Source organism: Hylobates moloch, unplaced genomic scaffold (genome assembly GCF_009828535.3).
Source record: "Hylobates moloch isolate HMO894 unplaced genomic scaffold, HMol_V3 SCAFFOLD_8, whole genome shotgun sequence".
NCBI classification, from domain to species: domain Eukaryota; kingdom Metazoa; phylum Chordata; class Mammalia; order Primates; family Hylobatidae; genus Hylobates; species Hylobates moloch.
In genome coordinates, this window is record NW_026652283.1 from 33525641 (window position 1) to 33540987 (window position 15347).

The 15347-nt window shown below is 49.2% G+C and overlaps 1 protein-coding gene across 3 annotated transcripts; it reads right to left on the reverse strand.

Annotated features, from left to right (window-relative positions):
- Nucleotides 1-8: 8 nt before the first annotated feature.
- On the reverse strand, nucleotides 9-15342 carry PEF1 (penta-EF-hand domain containing 1). 3 transcript variants are annotated; one of them, XR_004249194.2, is made up of 6 exons: nucleotides 15158-15342; nucleotides 5309-5609; nucleotides 3282-3437; nucleotides 2626-2769; nucleotides 692-984; nucleotides 9-367 (listed from the first exon to the last, which is right to left on the reverse strand). XR_004249194.2 is itself a non-coding variant. In XM_032160038.2 (6 exons), exons 1-6 carry the CDS (start codon nucleotides 15179-15181, stop codon nucleotides 755-757), a joined length of 690 nt encoding a protein of 229 aa, XP_032015929.1. In that variant the 5' UTR covers nucleotides 15182-15342; the 3' UTR covers nucleotides 9-754. The 3 variants fall into 3 exon arrangements, 2 of the variants coding, with proteins under 2 accessions (XP_032015929.1, XP_032015928.1); XM_032160038.2 differs by having other exon boundaries at nucleotides 9-984; nucleotides 5309-5401; nucleotides 5567-5609; XM_032160037.2 differs by having other exon boundaries at nucleotides 9-984.
- Between the last annotated feature and the right edge of the window lie 5 nt (nucleotides 15343-15347).

Genomic DNA, 15347 nt, shown 5'->3' on the forward strand with positions numbered 1-15347 from the left:
CATGGAACTCCAGAGTTTCATCCTTTTATTGAAGCTTACAATTTCACTGGACTTTTGGCCCCAAATGAAAAAAAAATGCAAAGTAAAAAAAGTATTGGCAGGGAGAGGTGACCACTGTCTCCTGGAGACTGAAGCCGAGCAGAGCATGGCAGGCAAGTGAGGGGTCCCAGCTGCGGAGGGCAGAAGCCTGGCCAAAGATGCCCAGGGAGCAGACTTGTCTGAGCAGGGCCAGCCCCAGGCAGCTAGAAGTTAACACACAAGGATTTATGGGTATGGCAGAATCCAAGCCACTGGTCCCATAGGCAGATCTCTCTCATGCTTGGTCAGATTCCACTTCGGAGAAAATGGGCTCGTGTGACAGGATGGCCTGGTGAGGGAACACAGGTACTAACAGTAACGGCCGATGAACACTCACCACTGGCATCAGGGTGGAGCTCAGCTGGCTGGACACTAACTCCATTCCAAGGGCCTGCTCCTGGTACCAGGCTGTGCCACTCAACTGTTCATGGCCATCAGGACATTGAACTTCCATCCTCTCCTCCATCAGGCCCCTACCTGTGTGGCCTCAGCCCCGTCCTCACTATTTGGTGGCTATGATGCAGGACTCTCAACCCTCTTTTGGAACAGTGTTGCATCAAGCAAGGGAGAATGTTCTTCTAGAGGGACAGGAAAAGAAGAGATGTCCACGTACTTCTCTCACTCTAAGAAGCCAGGAAAGGTCCCTGGTGCACTCCACTCTCCACAGATGGTTGGGTCATAGCATCCGAGAAGCTGTCATGGTGACGAAGTCCTCGAAGCTGAGCCGAATATTGCCTTGTACAGCTGTGTCCTTCTCCCGGAAGGCCTCTGTCAGCACCTGCAGCTGGGTGCACACCTGGATGAAGCGGTCAAGCTGCATGGCAGGATTGGCAGAGCGTGGGCAGTAGCGGGAGACCAGAAGCTGGGTGAACTGGGGGCTCAGGTTGTAGCCCATTTGGGACAGAGCTGGAGAAGAGGGGCACACAGACCAGACACACAAAAACCTGCCATGAGCACCTCCATCAATCAGCAATACTGGATCACAGCAGTTCAAGGAACTTCGAGAGGATGGGCACAGAAGCATAGAGAGGGTAGAGAAATCCCAGGGGTCTAAGATGTCAGGAGCACAACAGGGGCCCTGTCTGGATGCTCCCCTTAGGTGGAAGGCCCTCATCCCTCTTTCTCCAAATCTCCATTATTGTCTCTTCACCTGAGGCTCATAGGATTGCAGAGATGACAACGGACTATCAGCAATCATCTCTGACTCATTTGCATTCCAAAAGGAAGCCTGAGCTCCCAGGACCACCTTGCCTGGGGCAGACATCAGAGCCAGCACAGCAGAGGTATGAGGACCTGCTCTGGAAGTCAGCCCCTGGGCAAGTTGCTTAGCCTCACTATCCCTATTTTATCATCTCTAAAATGGGGATAATACTCAACTTGTAGTAAAGATTAAAACGGGTGATCAAGTAAAGCACTTAGCACAGTGACTGGCACATAAAAAGCACTTGTTAAATGCTATTTTAATAAAGTCACCGTCACTCCAAGGTCTCTTGGAGCACCCTGTCTTTTCACTGGGATGCTTCCTTCCTTCCTCTGTTCATAACTTACCAGGCCAGGCTAAAACCTCAGCTCTCCATTTGGTATGCGGGCCCTTGGGCAGGTTACCTACACTAAACCTCAGTTTTCTCACCTGTAAAAGGGAGATTATAAGGGATTCTTCATTGAAGGGTGTGGAATTATAAATAGTACCTAGCACATGGGAAGAATGAATTACATAAGCCTATTAAAAATAGCAAGCATTCAGTAAACACATTTTGTTGTGGTTAATATCACCCTTACTAATATCCATGACAAAAGCGGGCAAGAGTAGGTGATCACTATAGGTCATCTCCCCTCCCTTTTACTGGGGGCAGATGTGGTGCACTCACTGCTGCCCACAGACCTCCTTAGTCTGAATGAAATCCATAGCCTGGGCAAGGGACTGGACTCTCTGGGGAGCCCTTCTCCCTCCTGGGTGGCAAAGCTCCCTCTTGGGTCCTCCCCGCAACCTCTTACTAACCTGCCTGAGCCCAAACTGTGGCCTCCTACCTTACAGAGTCAGTTTGGAACCAGACCTGGGGCTGTGGCCTCAGGTCATCTTCCCCAGCTGCAGCTTTGAGAGTGCTCAAGGTCCCAAAGCTGGGAAAGAAACTGCCCACTAGCAGAGGTGGCAACAGACCCATCTTTCTGACCCCGGTTCAGGGCTCTTTCCATTCTACATGCTAGAAACCGGAGAGGAAGGAGTCACCCAAGCCACACACATTGGTCTCATAGTCCTTAAGGTGCCAAGTTTCCATCCTTAAGGCTCCCTGTGGCTGGGGCCGTCTCACCCAGCACTCCAGGGTCCAGCCCTGATTCTGGACCCAGGTGTTTCCTTGCCCTGGATCTTGGCTCAGTGCCCCAGCTGGGTCAAAGAAGGGGTGAGGGACGCAGGCCTGCACTGAGAAAAGCATTTTGTAGTGCAGGTGGACATTCGGTAACAAGAGGAAACCCCTTTGTTGTATCGTAGGGTGTAAAGAGAAGAGTCTAGCTCTGCCCTGCCCATCGTGCCCCGGCCATGACCCGCACCTTGCTGCAGCTCTGTGTAGCTAATGGAGCCCGAGCGGTCCCGGTCATACTGCTGGAAGAGGTTCTTCCACTGCTGGATGAATTTCCACAGGGCTGAGAAGCCGTAGACATCGATGCGGCCTGACTTGGTCTTGTCAAACATGTCTGAAGGTGAGGAGGGAAAGGAGGGGAGGAAGGCTTCAAGACTGAAGGCCAAGGGTCCCCCTCAGGACCCACTGAGGCAGCCCTTCTCTCCAGGCTGGAGTAGGCGACTTCACAGAACCAAGCCCTAAGGCCCAGATGCTTGCACCTGAGACACCCACATCAAGCGTGGCACCGTCCTCCTACTCTGGACACCTTTAGCCCCACCCCATCCAGAACTGCATTTTCTCTACAGGCCAGGGACCTGACCCCTCCCTGCTGTCTCCTACAGGGGAGGGAGTACCATTCTACAGAAGAGGAAGCTAAGTTAACCTGTAACTAGGCAGGGTCTAGAACTTAAGAAAGATCTCAGGAAAAGAGCTCTCAGTCCAGGGGATCTCACCCTGAACCTAGCTTCCTCCCCGCAGTCCTCCCTGGTCAATGAATTTCTCTTCAGAATGTCCACCCACCCACCTACTGTCCACTATCAGGTGGCTCTGCCCCAGCTCAGGCCCAAGGGCAAGGCGGAGACTCACTTATCATCATGAGGCAGGTCTCATCATTGAATGAGGACCAATTGCAGTTGACCAGGGCCTGCTTTAGCTCCTTCATGGAGATATAGCCACTGTGATCTGAGTCCACCGACTGGAACCAGGAGTAGGCCTCAGGATCCACACTGGGAGGGGCGCCACCTGGAGGAAGGGGTGTGAAGGCCATCAACAGAAATGCCAGGAAGGGCCAGCCTCAGTAACTTCCTGGCTACAGGTTTTTCTTACACACAAAGCCTCACAAATTCACCTTCCCTGTCTTCCATCAAGCTGACATTCTTACTCTGATGGAAGAGGACCTTCAGTGAAGATTCATGAGTATTTGCAGTTGATTTCTATTCCATGAGTCCTCTGGAGTTCTTGTATAGTGTTTCCAGACACTACTCTTAATTGATTTTATGTTTTTAAGGAACAGGGACCCGTACCCCTGTAGCATTTCAAGAATTCTCTGGAAAAGGTGAACTGCGAGATGGGGGAATGGATAGTAGATAAAAGTGTAGAAGTGGCCAGGCACGGTGGCTCACGCCTGTAATCCCAGCACTTTGGGAAGCCGAGGCAGGCAGATCACCTGAGGTCGGGAGTTCGAGACCAGCCTGACCAACATGGAGAAACCCTGTCTCTACTAAAAATACAAAATTAGCCGGGCGTGGTGGCACATGCCTGTAATCCCAGCTACTCGGGAGGCTGAGGCAGGAGAATCGCTTGAACCCGGGAGGTGGAGGTTGTGGTGAGCCGAGATCGCGCCATTGCACTCCAGCCTGGGCAACAAGAGCGAAACTCCATCTCAAAAGAAAAAAAAACGGTGTAGAAGCTGGTAAGTCTGTCTACCTTAGGACACTGAGTTAACTGGCCACAATCCGGGTCCCTTCACACAAAGACAGCCATGGGCAGTTGTGGAGGACAGGAGCCTAGTACCAAAGCCCAGTAAGGACAGAGGGAAAAAGGTATGCCTGACTTAGGGATTAGTCTGACCTCCTTGGAAAAATCCAGGCAGGTTCTAGCCATCTTCCTAAAACATCGGTGTCATAGGGGAGCAAGGGCCACAGCCCTGGGGCAGGAGAGATTCTGTAACATGTTTGATCTGTGTAGTTTGTATAGAAGGGCTCAGGCTTTGGAATCAAAGCAGACCTGGATTCAAACCCTGGATCTGATCCTTACTAGCCTGTGTGACTTTAGGCAAAATGTATAATTTTCTGAGTAATGATTTTCACATTTCTAAAATGAACCCATTTCCCCAGAATTGTTGTTAATGATTAAATGAGATAACAGCAAAATAAAATCCTCAGCAAAGAGCCTGGAATGTGTGTATTCTGAGATATTTTCCCAGAGAAACGGATATTTAAACTGAGTTTCTCCCCATGGTAGGCTACATTATCGTCTCCTGGCTAATAATCTCTAGCCAGGAGACACAGTCTGCACACCCACAGACATTGTACTAATATGGTACAATGGTTTAAAAGGCCAGTTCAATAATCTATTATTAGATTACTTGCTCCTCTCCCCTTCCCTATGAGAGCATTGTACATCCTCTCCCACTGCCTGGTGGCTTGCAGAGGGGCATCCTTTCCCATCCTACTGATGTCAGTCTTGATTGGGGGGTGCTCTGGCCAAAAGAATGCAAGTGGGCAAGACATACAGTACTTCAGGGAAGTTTAAGAGGCATTGTGCATTCCTACTCTTGCTCTTTCTCTCTGCCACAAAGATAACATAGCCCAAACAGGAGCTGCTCCTTCAGCATGGATCCCTGAAGACACAGGGAACAGAAACTCAACAGCCAGCTAACAGCTGCTGACATGTAAGCAAAAGAAAGTAAGCATAAGCAAGCAATACAAATAAATGCTTGCAACAAAACTAGCTGACAGACTTCTCATTTTGAGGACGCACACTGAAGCTGGAAGCAAGATGCTAAGGTGCCAGAGACCAGGCTGCCTGCACACCTACAGGAAGGACAAAGGCTGGCCATGGATAACTCAGAACCATGTTAGAGGTACCCAGAGTCCAAGATTACTACTTACCCTGTCCATAAAGCCCAGGCTGCTGGGCACCGTAGGAACTTGGAGGTGGCTGACCATAGGGGCCCCCTGGAGCTGCACCGCCATATGGTCCTCCTGGAGTTCCAGAGGGGAACATTCCAGGATTGGGGTGTCCATAGGGCCCTCCACCAGCTGGTGGTCCATAAGGCCCTCCAGGGGCAGGACCCCCATAACCACCACCAGGGGGTAGCCCACTACCATACTGCCCTCCACTATTGGGGGGTCCAGGGTAGTAGCTACCCGGAGGGGCTCCTGGTGCTTGTCCCGCAGCTCCTGGGCAGCCCTGCAGGAAGAGCAAGATATCAGTCAGAATGATGAGGCCAGAAACTAGGCAGAGTACAGCACTTTACAACCATAAGGCACTTCCACCACCATCCTTTCAACTGATCCTATAGGTAGGGTTGGAATTATGATCTCACTGCTCAGATGGGCAAACTGAGGCTTCCAGAGGAGCAAAGAGTCACCCAAAGTCACACCGCCGATGACCTGCAGAGTCAGGGTTGAAATCCTCCTTTCCTAACTCTCCTTTCCTGCACATGAAGGGGCTCCACAAGGGCTGGGATCCTGTCTGGTTTGTCACTTTATCCCCAGCTCCCAGTGTAGAATGGATGCTCGGTAAATATTTCCTGTATGAACGAATAGGCAAATGAATCAAACAGAATTCCAAATGCCCATCCTGTGGTACTCCCTTCTCTATCTGCAGAACTCATGGGGCAAACGCAATCTCTAACACACACCCCGACCCTCATCAGTCACAAATGACATAGTTATAGCATGGATTCATCCATAGCATGTCTTCCTTACCCTGATGTAAAAACATTTCCCTATCCTCACTCACAACTCTTGTGAGGCAGGCAGGGGAGACCCTATTCCTAAGGCAATATGACACAATGCTTTAAATGGCCAGTTCAACAGCCAGGCGTGGTGGCTCACACCTGTGTAATCATAGCACTTTGGAAGTCTGAGGTGGGCAGACCGCTTGAGCCCAGGAGTTAGAGACCAGCCCGGGCAACACAGAAAAACAACATCTCTACTAAAAACCTGGGCAACATAGAAAAACTACATCTCTACTAAAAAAATACAAAAATTAGCCAGGTGTGGTGGTGCACACCTGTAGTCCCAATGACTCAGGAGGCTAAGGTGGGAGAATCACCTGAGCCTGGGGAGGTCGAGGCTACAGTGAGCCATGATCACACCACTGTACTCCAGCCTGGGCAACAGAGTAAGATCCAGTCTCAAAACAAACAAACAAACAAAAAACAACCAGTTCAAGAGTTCAAGTTCAGGTTCTGCCATTTACTAACTGGACTGACTTATCCTCTCTAAGCCTCAATATCTTCTGCTGTAAAATGGGAACAATAATAGCTACCTCTCAGGTTAGTTTGTGAATGAAATGAGGCCTGCTATGTGAAGCACTTTGACACAGGGCCTGGCACAAATTAAGCACTCAATAAACACTATTAATAATAGTCTCCTACAGAAGACAAGACTCAAGTCCAGGAAAGTCACACACAGGCTGTGTGGGGGGCTGGGACCAGAACCTAGGTCTCTTGGCTCTATGTCAGGGCATTTGTGCATTAGAGCATACATGGGGGCATTCCCTCTCTCATCCACCTTCCCACACCAATAGCCCTCGGAGTGTTCCGCTCCATCTCCCTAAATGGCTGGCACAGGACCCAGCAGAGCACAGCCCCAACACATGTGCAGACAAGCTGAGCTCAAGGGCACAGACAGCAGCTAGGCCCAGCTCCGAGGACGGCACCATCTAGACAAGTTCTAGATCAACCTGTAAGTGCACCAGCGGCCAAGCCACTGAGGGCCTGGGCTCTCTCTTTTTATTGTGTTTGATAGCTTGAGATAATTACTCTTAAGGCTAAGGCCAAATTCATGAGGTTTTTTGTGGGGAGAGCAGGAAGCAGGCCCTGTCACCTCCCCCACTCCCCCACTCAGCAATCCTTGGGAGCTTTTCCTCCCTAGAAGCTGTCATAGCTACTAGCAAGACTCCTTCACAGACAAGAATGGCTCAGACAGATCTCAATTTAAAACTCTGCTCCCATCAGCTAAGTTCATGACTGTGGGCCCATGGCTTCATCTCTCTGAGCCTGCTTCCTCACAAACATAACAATTCCTTCCTCATTGGACTGTTCTGCAGATTATAAAAAATAAATGCAGCAAAATTCGGTTAGTTTAATTTTTAGCTAAAGAATCCTTTGATAACCAACCTGGGCAACATAGTAAGATCCCACCTCTACAAAAAACTTTTAAAAATCAGCCGGGCATGGTGGTACACATGTAGTCCCTGCTACTCGGGAGGCTAACGCGGGAGGATCACTTGAGCCTGAGCTGGAGGCTGCAGTGAGCTGCGATTGTGCCACAACACTCCAGCCTGAGTAACAGAGAGAGACCCTGTCTCCAAAAAAAAAAGGAGAAAGAATCCTTTGATAAAATAAACAAATACAAGAAAGTTCTCTGGCTGAAGTAAGGTGGCCCTTACTCCAGAGCCCCTACCATATGGAACCTTGCTACATTCTGAAGGGGCTCTGAAAACCCCTCACAGTGACTGAAAAGACAGTCTGAAAACCACTCACACAAGAAAAATAGTTTTTACAACAGTGCCTGGCATAAAGCAAATGATCAGTAAGTCATAGCTGCTATTGCTATATTAATTACTATTATCAGCAAAGTTCTGGGCCAGGTGAACTGTGAGGGGTGGGGTATAAAGGAGAGTGAAGCAATCTGAAGGCGCTCGCGGTTAACAGGACTTAATATGTAGACACTGTGTAACGTTTAATAAGACAGCACAAGGAAAACACGTGTTTGAAATGGAGACATAAGTCATGTGCCATAGGACTGCAAAGGAAGGAGGGTAAAATCCAGGAGTGTTTCCATGAGAGTGGCATTTGAGCTAGGACTTAGAGAACGAACAGGATTCCCAAGGGGTTGGAGAGGTGTGACAAGAGGAATACCCAGAAGACAAGTCACTTAAGCTAACCCCCATTTTACAGACGGGGGAGGGAGGGAGGGACTCGCCCAAGTCATGCTGTGAGCTGGAGGAAGAGACAAGGCTGGACCACTCCCTTGGACCCAATGACTCCCCCTGCCTCCTGCTACAACGCTCCTTCCTTCAGCAATAGGGCTCAGGATTCCAGCATAGGATGGAAAGGGAGTGGGAACCCTGCAGAATCTGGGCACACCCAAAGAACAGGCCAGACACGAAGCCAGAAGTAGCTGCCCCGCTATAAGCCCTGTAAGCAAAGCTATAAACTGCACCTGGCACCTAGGAAACCACCTATAAACCACCTATAACCCACCTAGGAGACACCCCCAGGCCAACAAAGCAGGTGCTGCCAGGCAGGCCTCCTGCCCTTCTGGCTATTGTAGTCTGGCAGCAATTAAACCCTTTCCTTTCCGTCCTGCATTCGAAGGCCTCCTCTGTAGTTTACAAAGTACTTTCACAAACACAAACACTACTGGCAGAATCTTGCCAATGGCCTCCTAACAGAAAAAAGGAAGATGTTAGTTGCCCTCTTTTACAGATGAAGAAACTAAGCCACAGAGCTGTTAAAGGACTTCATTCAGCACGCACTTTCAGAGTGACGATATTGTACTAGGCTCTGTAGTAGATCTGAGGACACAAGTAAATGAAGTCCTGCCCTTAAGGAGGCCACAGGTAATTGTGATACAATCTGATCAGTGCCATCAGAAAAATTTACTTATGTGCTATCAAGGAAGCTTAAATGGAGGAATTTGTGCTGTTTGCAGAATGAATAAATGAACAATGTATGAAGTGGGTCAAGGAAAGCTTCCTGGAGGAAGTGGCAGTGATATTGGAACTGGTCCTTGAAGGATGCATAGACATTCTCCAAAAGGCAGGCAGGGAAGGACACTCCAGACAGAAGGGAGAAGAAAGACAAACGCACAGACTTAAGAGTAAGCATAGTGCATTCAGGGAATGAGTTAAACTGCAGAGCCAAGAATGCAGTGTGAACCCAGAAAGGCAGGCCCTCTATACACTCCTTGGCCAAGCACCTCTCCCACTGCATTTCAGTTAGCCATGAGTTATCAGTGTCTAAGAGTAGTTTCTGTCTGTCTAGCATCTCCCCCACCCAACAGTAAGCTCCCCAGGGGCAGACACTGGGCCTCACTCATCATGGTACCCCAGGGCCCAGCACAGTGCCTGGCACCTGCAAGCCTCCACAAATATTTGGACAAATGAACACCACTCTAAAGAGTTTAGCTGGGGCTTTATGCCGGAGAAAACAGAGCACTATAGAAGGGTTTCCAATAGGAGAGGAACGTGATCAGAACCTTGTTTAGAGAAGTAACCAGCAGCGGTGTGGAGGATGAGCCAGTGAGGGAGGCAGTTGCCCAGGTGCTGGGCAGGCAGGGCATGAACCAGACAGCACACTTGGGGATGAAGAGAACGGAATAGATTCTGAAGCTATTTCAGAGATAGACCAGACATGACTTGGTGACTAATTAGATTAGGAAAGAGATGGAGGAGGAGTGAGGAAAGTGAATGACTCGGGTTTCTAGCTTGCACAAGATGAAGGAGGTGGAGCCAACTGAGACAGAATCCAGGCTACACAAGAAGATGAGGTGGTCCCCACCTCACAGAGGGTCACCCAGTGTCACTGAGTTGTTAGCAAAGGTCTGAACCAGAAATGAAAAACAGCATCCCTGATTCCACATTCTTTTACACTACTCCATGCTCCCAGCCCTTTTCAGAGTTTTTCCAAGAGTTATTTCATGCTGATAAACCCAAGATTGTGAAGGCCGGTGGGGTGGGGAGATAGGAAGAGTTCAGTAACTGCGGCTTCTGAAGCAACACAGAAAAACTATCTCTAGGGCTCTGGCTGATTGCAAATAAGCTACATCTGACGCTCTGGGGGACTGGGGCAACGAACATTTACTGAGGCTCCGCTAGGCGCTTCCAGTTCAACCAGCTCTCACTGATCCTCAGTCCTGTGAGGTAAACAGTGTCATCTCCATTTTGCAGATGAGAAAATTAAGGGGCGGAGAGTTTAATAACATGCCTGAGACCCGGGCGGATCACAAGGTCAGGAGATCGAGACCATCCTGGCTAACACGGTGAAACCCCATCTCTACTAAAAATACAAAAAATTAGCCGGGCGAGGTGGCAGGCGCCTGTAGTTCCCAGCTACTTGGAGAGGCTGAGGCAGGAGAATGGCGTGAACCCCGGCGGGCGGAGCCTGCAGTGAGCCGAGATCGCGCCACTGCACTCCAGCCTGGGTGAAAGAGCGAGACTCCGTAAAAAAAAAAAAAAAAAAACATGCCTGAGACCATGCAGCTAGAATGGGCAAGTTGGGATTCAAGTCAGGGTCTGCATGACTCTATACTACCCCCTTCTGTTTGTTCACTCAATAAATGAGTGAGTGCCCAGCATGTGTCTGTGCGAGGGATTGTGCTAAATGTCTTTGTCAAATATAATGAATTTCTACTGTGAACAGAGGTAGAGGGGAAGGCTGGATTAGGTGATCTCTCAGAGCCTTCAGGCCCAGAAATCGGGGAGTCTCAGAAAAATCTTATTCTTTTTCGTCCCAGCACCTAGACCCACTTTGAGAGCCAGATTTTGGAAGACACCCCAAAGACTCTTCAGTCCAACCTCTCAGTTAATAATGGAAAACCTGCAGAACCACCTGGAATCTCTACCTGCACTTGCGCAAGCAGTAGGGAGCTTACCTCCTCCCAAATAACCAGCTCAGAAAATCCGGTATTTTTTTTCTTTTCTTTCCAGTTCTGAGGACTCAGTCTTCTAACCTCAAGACCCCTGTGAAGCTTAAAGGTATCAAAGGCTGTTCCAAGCTGAGCCCTGATGACAAATGGAGGAGGGAGCATTGCAAAGACAGGTTTGCACCTCAGAGCTACCCTTCAAGTGCATAGGAGGAGGTGGGAAGCCCAAACTAAGGGGTTAAACAATCACAGGAAGACAAGAAGAACAGTTCAAGCATTCACCAGCAGAGCCACTTGAAATAGGAGAGAAGCATGCAACCAATAAACAATGAGCCAAGAACCATCCCCAGACTTTAATTACCTCTGTGCTCACACTTTCAAATCTTTCCAGCTTCATCACTCCTGAGCTACAGACCCACATATCCAGCAGCCTCCCGGACCTTCCCTCCAAACCCATGCCTCCCTGTGTTCTCATCTCAGTGAATGGAGCTCCGTTCTGCCTAATCATCCAAACCTAAAGCCAAGTTTTCTCAACTCTACCTCCCAAGTGCTTCTCAAATCTCCTCTACCAGGTCACAGTTCTCTTTAGCCTAGATTACCTCAATAGCGTCAAAACCGGTATCCCTGCCTCCTGTCTCTCCTGCTTCAATCCATTCTCACAGTACCCCACCTTAAGCGCTCCAAAGCACAAATGGGACAAAACATTTCACTGGCTCCCTCACTACTCTTAGGATGAAGTCACACTCCCCAAAAAAGCATACAAGGCCCTTTGGGATCTGGCCCTTGCTTACCTTTCTAGTCTTATTTCCTACCCCTTTCCCCCACATTACTACAACTACACTGAACTTCTTAAAATTCCTCCAAAATACTAGGCTGTCTTACCTGCTTCATGGGCTTTGGGCAGCTATTTCCTCTGCTGGAATATCATTCCTTTCTTCACTCAGCTAATTTCTACCAGTGATTCAGTTGTTGGCTTAAATATCACCTCTTTTTAAAATGCACCCCTAGACTGAGTTAGGTATCTCACTCTCCCGTGCTGTACCTTACACTTACTCCCATTTAATACTTATCATATTGCCTCTTCAATCTGCAGAACTGCATTACTCCTCCACTTGGAGTATTCTACATGCCCAACACCATACCTAGCACTTTACGTGGATTATCTCATTTAATCTTTAGAGTAATTCTGAGGTAGATACTATTATGACCCCATTCTAAAGAAGGGAAAACTAGTCCAGGCGTGGTGGCTCATGCCTCTAATCCCAGCACTTTGGGAGGCTGAGGCAGGTGGATCACCTGAGGTCAGGAGTTTGAGACCAGCCTGGCCAACACGGCGAAACCCCGTCTCTACTAAAAATACAAAAAATTAGCCGGGTGTGGTGGCGTGTGCCTGTAATTCCAGCTACCTGGGAGGCTGAGGCAGGAGAACTGCTTGAACCCGGGAGACGGAGGTTGCAGTGAGCCAAGACTGTACCACTATACTCCAGCCTGGGCGACAGAGCGAGACTCTGTCTCAAAAATAAACAAATAAATAAAATGTTTTCAAAAAAGGGAAAACTGAGCCTCAGACTTTTGCAACAAACTTCTGCAAGGGAGTGACAAAGCAGGGATTAGTTTCTTTCTGGCCTCAGAAACTAAGCTCTTAAGCACTGAGATCCACCAAGCTGGTTCCCCCATAGGACCAAAGGGGGCTTGAATTTTACTTCTCCAATACCCAGTCCCTGCTTGGGTACCCTGGACTGGAAGCAGTGGAAAATTACAGGAATTCTGACTCCTAACAATAGGCTGGAATCCTCCAAAGTGATGTAGTGGGTGGAGGGGAGGCAGCACTGACTGAGATGCTTTAAAACAACTCGTTTCCTTTCTTAGAACACCTGAGACCAGGAGGCGGACAAGGGTATGGTAGGAAAAAAGCAACATTTCTTTTCCTATTCCAGACTCTTCTTTCTGTGCTCCTTTTCAGTATTTCACTCCAGGAATAGCCCAGGCAGCATGGCATCATGAGAGCAGTCACCGCAGCAAGAGCTGCCACCAGACACTGGCATGTACTAGGCACTAGCAACATGCCAGGCTCCCTGCATTTTAACCCCATTTTAGCCCTTTTCACAGGCATTATTTCTCCCTTTATACAGGTGAGGAAGCTGAGGCTCGGAGCCCTTGGTTTGTCCGGGGGTATATAACTATTAAGTAATTCAGCTAGAATTCTAGCACAGTTCTGTCTAACCTGTCACTGCTGTTAGGATGCACACAAATTGTCCCTAATGCTTATTAGCATGTAGATTCCTGGGTACAGAACAGGTCTGACGTGCGACCCAAAAGTGTGCTTTCTTAAACAAGCTCTCACATGATTCTGAGGCAGAAGACCAGCCACTGGGAAACAAGGCACTATGGATGTTTTTTCCTCAGAAATACTAGCGTCAGCCTGTGTTCCTCAGAAATACTAGAGTCAAAAAAGTGACCAGACATCTGAAAAGAAAGCGGGGAGGGGGAGTTTCTATGGTTAGATACGTTTAAGAAATACTGCATATCATATTCCTTTCTGGAAGATTTACAATGTATATTAGCAAATTAAGAATTCTGAAATGGCTTGTGGTCAACAAACTTATTCAGCTATACTTAACAAGAGTATTTCCAAAACTTTAGTTAACTACAGAATCCTCCTATATTAACAATATCTATTAAAATCTCACAAGACTCAGCAAATGGAACGGACTTTACGAAACAACTGCTATGTTACACTTCCTCCTAACTCCAGCCCGCACTGGCTTCTCTCTTTCCTACCTCTCTCTAAGGATGCAATAAGAGAAGTCCTAAGCTCTGGTCATGGCCTCACCCTCACTTACTACGTGTGACTTTTGGGAAGCCACTTAACCTCTTTGGGTTTGTTCCTCAGCAGTTAATTAGGGGTAATAATACCTGCATGCCGATAGGGCCTTCGTGATTAGGATAATGGAGGTCCAAATACTGTGTAACCCGCACAAGGCTGCACTCCCTGGAAGGACTGTTACATCTTTTGGCCTGTGACTAAACTCAGTTGAGCACTGTGTAATACACAATTGATCTTGTTTTCCCACATTTCCTGCATGGATTTCATCTCCTAAATAACTGTGTGGTCGCAGGCCTCTGTGGGCTTCATTTCCTCCTCTGTAAAATGAGGGGTCTATTTTGAGGACCCTCGGGGCACTGGCCTTTTAGAAGTCTAGTAAAAATCAAAATGCTAAAGGGCAACACACGTTACACCTCACTATGTACCAAACGCTTCGTAAGCATCACCTCCCGACTCTCCACAACAGCTTTATGAGACAGATCCTATTATTCGGCCCTATTTTACAGGAGGAAACTTGGACTCAGAAAGGCAAAACGTCTTGCTCAAGGCCTCACAACTATTTAGGTGGTAGAGCTAAGATATGAACCTACCTCTGACACCAAGGTGCACTTCAACACCCTACTGTCACCCAACAAAGAATTCTGGCCACAGAATCACCTTGCTGCGGTATTCCTGACTGAATCAGGATACGCTGGGGAAGAGGCATCTGAAGACAGCCCGGGTTCTGACCTCGGCCCTGCTGCCTGACTGCCTGCTGACTTCAGGTAAGTTCTGTGTTTTCTCGGGGTTCACTTTTCTACAAGCGAAATGGCGGTGCTGAACTAAGTCAGTGGTCAAACCAGCTCACTTGTGGCGCCTGCTACAACCAGAGTTTCCTGGTGACTCTGATGCAGTGTGGGGTGGGTCCGGAAGCCTGGATTTTTATCCGACGCCCCAAATGAGATCGACGGAACCAGAACTCTAAACGTCCGGTCATGGCTGATGCCCCCGCCCAAAGCCCCCATGGGGGCCTTGGGAGGCTGTGGAGCCCAGGCCAGCGCCAGCCTGGACCTGTGGGGTCCAAGGTCCCCAAATCCTCGCATGAGCGACGTCAAAGGGGGCGCGACACGACCTCGCGAATGTGCGGTCCTTCATGACGTGAGCAGGGCGCGACCGACGGTCCCTTTTCGGTTTTCTACAGCGCAAGGCCTCGCTGAAGCGAACCCACCGTGGGAAGGGCGCGGAGAAAGCGGGGAGAAAGAGCAAGGGGGGCGCCGGGCCTGCGCTTGGCACGGCTGCTACCTGGATTCGCGGGCCCCTCACACACTCACCTGCCGGTACGGATAGCTGGCCATGGCGATTCTGACGTCACACGCAGGCAAGGGGTGGGGCTTTCCGCTCTCAAACCCGCCCCTCGTTTCGGCTTTGTGGCTGGGCCCGCATCTGACTGGACGTTCGCGCCTGTCAATCTTGGGAGCTGTCGGCCAACGGAAGTGATGATGGGGGCGGTGGGCGGATGCC